The sequence below is a fragment of the Eurytemora carolleeae genome, unplaced genomic scaffold (genome assembly GCF_000591075.1).
Source record: "Eurytemora carolleeae unplaced genomic scaffold, Eaff_2.0 scaffold1025, whole genome shotgun sequence".
NCBI lineage: Eukaryota > Metazoa > Arthropoda > Copepoda > Calanoida > Temoridae > Eurytemora > Eurytemora carolleeae.
In genome coordinates, this window is record NW_019396917.1 from 118,616 (window position 1) to 124,963 (window position 6,348).

At 31.3% G+C, this 6,348-nt stretch overlaps 1 protein-coding gene across 1 annotated transcript in view; it reads right to left on the reverse strand.

The window, feature by feature from the left end:
• The window catches only part of LOC111710076 (carbohydrate sulfotransferase 11), a gene marked incomplete in the record, with an annotated part of 21,855 nt that extends 15,852 nt beyond the window's left edge, over positions 1-6,003 (reverse strand). The window contains 2 exon segments of the mRNA XM_023484097.1: positions 4,979-5,146; positions 5,750-6,003. Of these exon segments, the coding sequence (XP_023339865.1) occupies positions 4,979-5,146; positions 5,750-5,887 (306 nt within the window).
• Positions 6,004-6,348: the final 345 nt, after the last annotated feature.

Genomic DNA, 6,348 nt, shown 5'->3' on the forward strand with positions numbered 1-6,348 from the left:
TTCCCCCTTCCCCTCTTCTCCTCCCTCCCCACCCCTCATGTCAAATCAGATGTTAAAGATTCAGATTTGAACCCGTTTTCTCCATTAATGCAATCAATATGTCTTGTTGAGGAGCTTTATGTTCTTTTAAAATGACATAAAGAAATTTACAGATTTTTAAACAATTGCTAAGCCCTAGTCCTAACCCCGACATTTTAATTTAAAGAGAATTTACTAGCAAGCGAACTGTGCAAAATTTAAAACATTTTTTAAATTTCTCACTGAACCGTTTTACGAAAAAAAAGATGGATAAATTTAAAGTTTTCATTTAAATAATAAAAAAACTTCAATAAGGATGGAATTGACAGCGTATATCTTTTTTAAAACCATTTAAAAAAAATAAACATTTCGTATATGTAAATTAACAATGGCTATCCATCTAAATATTGATTAGGAAATATGAGTTTGTGGCAAAAACTCTGTTTCTTTTGAGATTAAGCGTTGTACATTTGCGCTTCCACAAAAGTTTTTACCTCTGGTTTTAAAATATGCACATTTAAACAATACCTTCGTAATTAAATTGTCTATAGAAAATTAGGGTTACTCTATATACATATTTTGCTACTACAGAAATTACCTTTACTTAGTACTTAACTTCTTAAAAACTAATTAGCTTTTTACAACTATCCAACTACCCAACTATCCTACTATCCAACTCTCCAACTATCCAACTATCCAACTATCCAACTATTCAACTATCCAACTATCCAACTATCCAACTTTTATCTTTTAATTCTTTTAAATTTTAATTCTTAAACATTTATTATTCAAGTTTCTTATTTTGTATGTTTTTTAGAATATGCTCTGAAGATGGTTAAATAAACCGAAAATTTGGCAAAAAGAGTTTTTGTTTCACGGATTCGAGAGTGTTACATTTAGAAGAATTGTAAAGTTACGCAACGGTATATCTAAAGTTACCCAAATGTATATCTAAAGTTACCCAACTGTATATATAAAGTTACTTAACTGTATATCTAAAGTTACCCAACTGTTTTTAAAGTTACCCAACTGTATACAAAGTTACCCAACTGTTTATCTAAAATTACCCAATGGTATATCTGAAGTCACCCAACTGTATATATAAAGTTACCCAACTGTGTATCTAAAGTTACCTAACTGTAACGGCATATCTAAGGTTACCCAACTGTATATCTAAAGTCACCCAACTGTATATCTAAAGTTACCCAACTGTATATCTAAGGTTACCCAACTGTATATCTAAAGTTACCCAACTGTATATCTAAAGTTACCCAACTGTATATCTAAAGTTACCCAACTGTATATCTAAAGTTACCCAACTGTAAATCTAAATTTAGCCATTTGTATATCAAAAGTAACCCAACTGTATATTAAAGTAACCTAACTGAATATCTAAAGTTACTCAACTATATATCTAAAGTTACCCAACTGTATATCCAAAGTAACCTAACTGTTTATCTAAAGTTTCCCAACTGTTTTATCTAAAGTAACCCAACTGTATATTAAAGTAACCCAACTGTATATTAAAGTAGCCCAACTGTATATTAAAGTAACCCAACTGTATATGTAAAGTTACCCAACTGTATATCTAAAGTTACTTAACTGTATATCTAAAGGTATCCAACTTTATATAAAGTTACCCAACTGTATATCTAAAGTTACCCAACTGTATATTGAAGTAACCTAACTGTATATCTAAAGTTACCCAACTGTATATCTAAGGTTAGCCAACTGTATATCTAAAGTTACCCAACTGTATATCTAAAGTTACCCAACTGTATATCTAAAGTTAGCCAAATGTATATCAAAAGTTACCCAACTGTATGTTAAAGTAACCTAACTGAATATCTAAAGTTACTCAACTATTTATCTAAAGTTACCCAACTGTATATCCAAAGTAACCTAACTGTTTATCTAAAGTTACCCAACTGTATATCTAAAGTTACCCAACTGTATATGTAAAGTAACCAAATTGTATATCTAAAGTTACCCAACTGTTTATCTAAAGTAACCCAACTGTATATCTTAAGTTACCCAACTGTATATCTAAAGCTTCCAAACTGTATATGTAAAGCTACCAAACTGTAAATCTAAAGTTACCCTATCTGTATATCTAAAGTAACCCAACAGTACATCTAAGGTTACTCAACTGTATATCTAAATTTACCCAACTGTATATCTAAAGTTACCTAACTGTTTATCTAAAGTTACCCAACTGTATAAGAAAGTAACCCATCTGTATATGAAAGTAACCCAACTGTATATTAAAGTAACCTAACTGTATATTAAAGTTACCCAACTGTTTATTAAAGTAACCAAAGTTACCCAAATGCATATAAAAGTAACCCAACTGTATATTGAAAATTAACCAACTGTATATTAAAGTAACCCAACTGTATATTAAATTAACCCAACTGTATATTAAAGTAACCCAACTTTATATTAAAGTAACCCAACGGTATATCTAAAGTTACCTAACTGTATATCAAAAAATTAACCAACTGTATATCTAAAGTTACTTAACTGTATATCTAAAGTTACCCAACTGTATTAAAAGTTACCCAACTTTTTATCTAAAGTTAGTGAACTGTATATCTAAAGTTACTCAACTGTATATCTAAAGTAACCCAACTGTATATTGAAGTAACCCAACTGTATATTAAAGTAACCCAGCTGTATATTTTAATTCCCTAACTGTATATCTTAAGTTACCAATCTGTATATAAAGTTCCCCAATTGTATATCTAAAGAAACCCAACTGTATATCTAAAGTTACCCAACTGTACATATAAAGTTACCCAACTGTATATCTAAAGTTACCCAACTGTATATCGAAAGTTACCTTCTGTTTATCTAAAGTTACCCAACTGTATGTCTAAAGTTACCTTCTGTTTATCTAAAGTTCCCCAATTGTATATCTAAAGAAACCCAACTGTATATCTAAAGTTACCCAACTGTACATATAAAGTTACCCAACTGTTTATCTAAAGTTACCCAACTGTATGTCTGAAGTAATAATCTGTATTTCTAAAATTACCCAGCTTGATATCTACAGTTCCCCAACTTTACATCTAAAGTTACTCAACTGTATATCTAAAGTTACCCAACTGTATATTAAAGTAACCTAACTGTATAAGTTAATTCTATTTTAAATATACTATTCAGAATTTTTGAATATTACATAGATTGATATCATTAATTTTGTTCCCTAAGCTTGTTTTGATTAAACCAAATATAAATGCTAGAATAATCAATTTACTAAAATGAAAAAGATTTATATTTAATTGGATTATTATTCCAACAGTTTTCTTCATGATTACATGCAAGTATAAAAGGGACTAAATTTTGTGAATAAAATAACTGGTTTAACCTTATTTAGCCCAACGTCTGGTTTACTGACTGGTTGCCTTGTGGGGTGGTCAAATAGACCACCCCCCAATTCTCTTGTATTTGATACGTTTTTGCTAAGGTCTTGTTGTCTACCTCAATAATATGCAAATAATGGCAAATTTGCAAAAATCCAAATATTTATTGCGAAATCTAGTTAAAAAGCAAATATATGCAAAAAATATTGCGCAAATTGCAACAAATGATACATTTTTGTCTTGCCCTTGACCCAGCAAATTCAAATGTAATAAAAATTTGCAAAATTTTAAACCCTAAATGTGTTTCCAGAAGAACTAAAAATGTGCAAATTCCCTTTAAAGGTGTCTGTGAAAAAGTTGTGCAATCTGCTTGCTTTTGTTTTAGGCTTTCTAAAGAACTATGAAATCCAATGACTGGAAGTAGGTCTAAATATAGATTTAGTATAGTGAAAGCTAAATAAGGCATTTAGACAGTATGCCTGAAAGACCAGCTTTTATTTTTTGAGTTATCGCAAAAAAAACAAGGGGGGGGTCAAATTAAACCCCCCCCCTCAATGGGGTATTTTATGGGGTCATGGAGGGTGACTGGTTTTTGTCACTCCCAGGCTATACCCATGAGTGTCCCCAAAAAATGTCATGCAGCCTATTCGGTCCAGCCGTTTGGCCGACTATAGGGAATATGTATATATAAATTTCTGTTCTATATAAAATATCTATTCTATGAATGTCTATTCTATGAAATGTCTATTCTATGAAATGTGTATTCTATAAGATGTTTATTGTATAATATGTTTATTCTATGAAATGTCTATTATATGAAATGTCTACTGTATGAAATATCTACTCTATGAAATGTCTACTCTAAGAAATGTCTATTCTAAGAAATGTCTACTCTAAGAAATGTCTACTCTAAGAAATGTTTACTCTATAAAACAATCCATCACCCAAAACATCTAAAATGCCGTATTTTATCTACTATTTTCAGTGGTTACTATAAAATAGTAGAATTTGTCTTCAATTATTTCATCATAAAATGTAATTTAGGTGCTTTACTCCTAAATTGTGACCAATATACTTTTACAAATGTGCTCGAAACCACGTTCAGTGATACATTTTGAATCAATTACAAAAAAATAGACATTGATGTTAAATAATTAAAAGAAAAAATGAATAAAACATCATTCCACTGTTTTTTGAGTGCTACTGTATCAGGAATAATTATGATTAATTTGTTAGCTTTACTTCCGTTGATAAAACATTTGCGTTCTTATCAAGAAATGGAAAATTCTAGAGTTTCTGTCAAATTCATGAAGTAAAATATTAAATCGAAGCAGAAAGAAAAACAGCTGTTTTTTTCATAAAAACTATATATCTATTCTACTCTTGTCTTCTTGTCTTCTTTTGATGTTGTGATATCCCAGTTTAAAAATTGGGATTTCTAGGGGCATTGCCTATACTTAGGGCAGGATGCCAGCCCAGAAATTCCCAACTCTGTTGGGTAAAATCTTCTTTTTTCTTCTTCTCCAGCAGCTGATGTTGAAGTTGGCGGATTTTCTGCTTTTTGCTCGAATACATTTAACACAATATTTTCCTACCTTTGCTATTCTACAGTAGATTAATCCATCCCTTAGATCCCAGATTAGAGTATTCTTTTTCCCAACTAGTTCAGGAGCCCGCAGAGCATCACCGTACTTTTTGCAGGTTTGCTGAACACGCAATTTGCGTAAATGCATTTCCAGGTTTGTGGGACGAGGGTCATAACTCTAAATATACGCCAGAATAATAAACGGAAAAGATAAAGTTAAATTAAAAGGAAATACAAAAATATGTAACTTTAATCAAATATATTTATTGCTTTCACTTAAAAAAAGAAAATGAACAAATATTCACACAAAAAATAATTTATAATTGAAAAGAAAAATTATTAAGATAAAAAAGTTGAATAAACCTTTTTGACTTTCAAATATCTAAAGCAACATTTATTTTCTGCAAAGAAAACCCCTATCAAGTACTACAGGTGAAATTAATGTGTTTGAAATGCAGATCAGTGNGGGGGGGTTGGAAAGTATGCAAGGGGGAGGGAAAAGGGGAGGAGAGGGTTGTAAGAATAGATGACCTACTTAAACCCTTGCCTGGCATATCAAGATTAAAAACCTTGATTGAGGAAGAGATTAATCTAATTTTACTTAATATCATTATTCTAGACTTTTATAACCTATTCCTGATTCAAAATATTTTTAAGATTAAGCAAAATTAGAAAGTAGAAGTTTTTTATTTCAGTTAATGATCAAACTTCAGACGGGGGGAGGGGGAAGGGGGAGGAGAGAGGGAAGGGGAGTAAAATAATGTTGATTTTATAAACTTACACTGTCTATTATATCTTGTGTTAGGAAAGGTACATTTACATCAATAGAGGAGACCAAGAGAAGAAACACAGATATAAGAGCAAGAATGTAAACTGTAGGACGGAGAAACAGAAATAAACGATGGTGTCCTGACCCCATGTTATTACAGCTGTATGCAACCAATATTTCACAGTTCGATTGAGATCAAATTGAAATGTTCACGAGACCGGAAGTTGAATCATTTCCGGAACAGGAAGTGGTTCTACCGTTCTCCCCGGTCGCTGGCAAGCAACTGGAGATTTTAACGCTTGGTGTGGAGACCTGAGCGCGCGGTTGTACCGGGAGAAAACAGTTAAGAACACACTGGGCCAAGCACTCTCGGTGATTTCTTCTCAAACAGTTGTACTTCAGGCATAATAATTTACAGTTAACATTATAACAGTTGTACTTCAGGCATGATATTTACAGTTAACAGTTTACAGTTAACAGTTGTACTTTAAACTAACTAAATTACAGATATAATTATAACATCTGCCCGTGAAAAAAATACAGAGATAAAAAAGGAAAGAGGACTTTGTAAGAATTTGAAAAAGGAAAAGATTGTCGAAAGGGAAATTAAG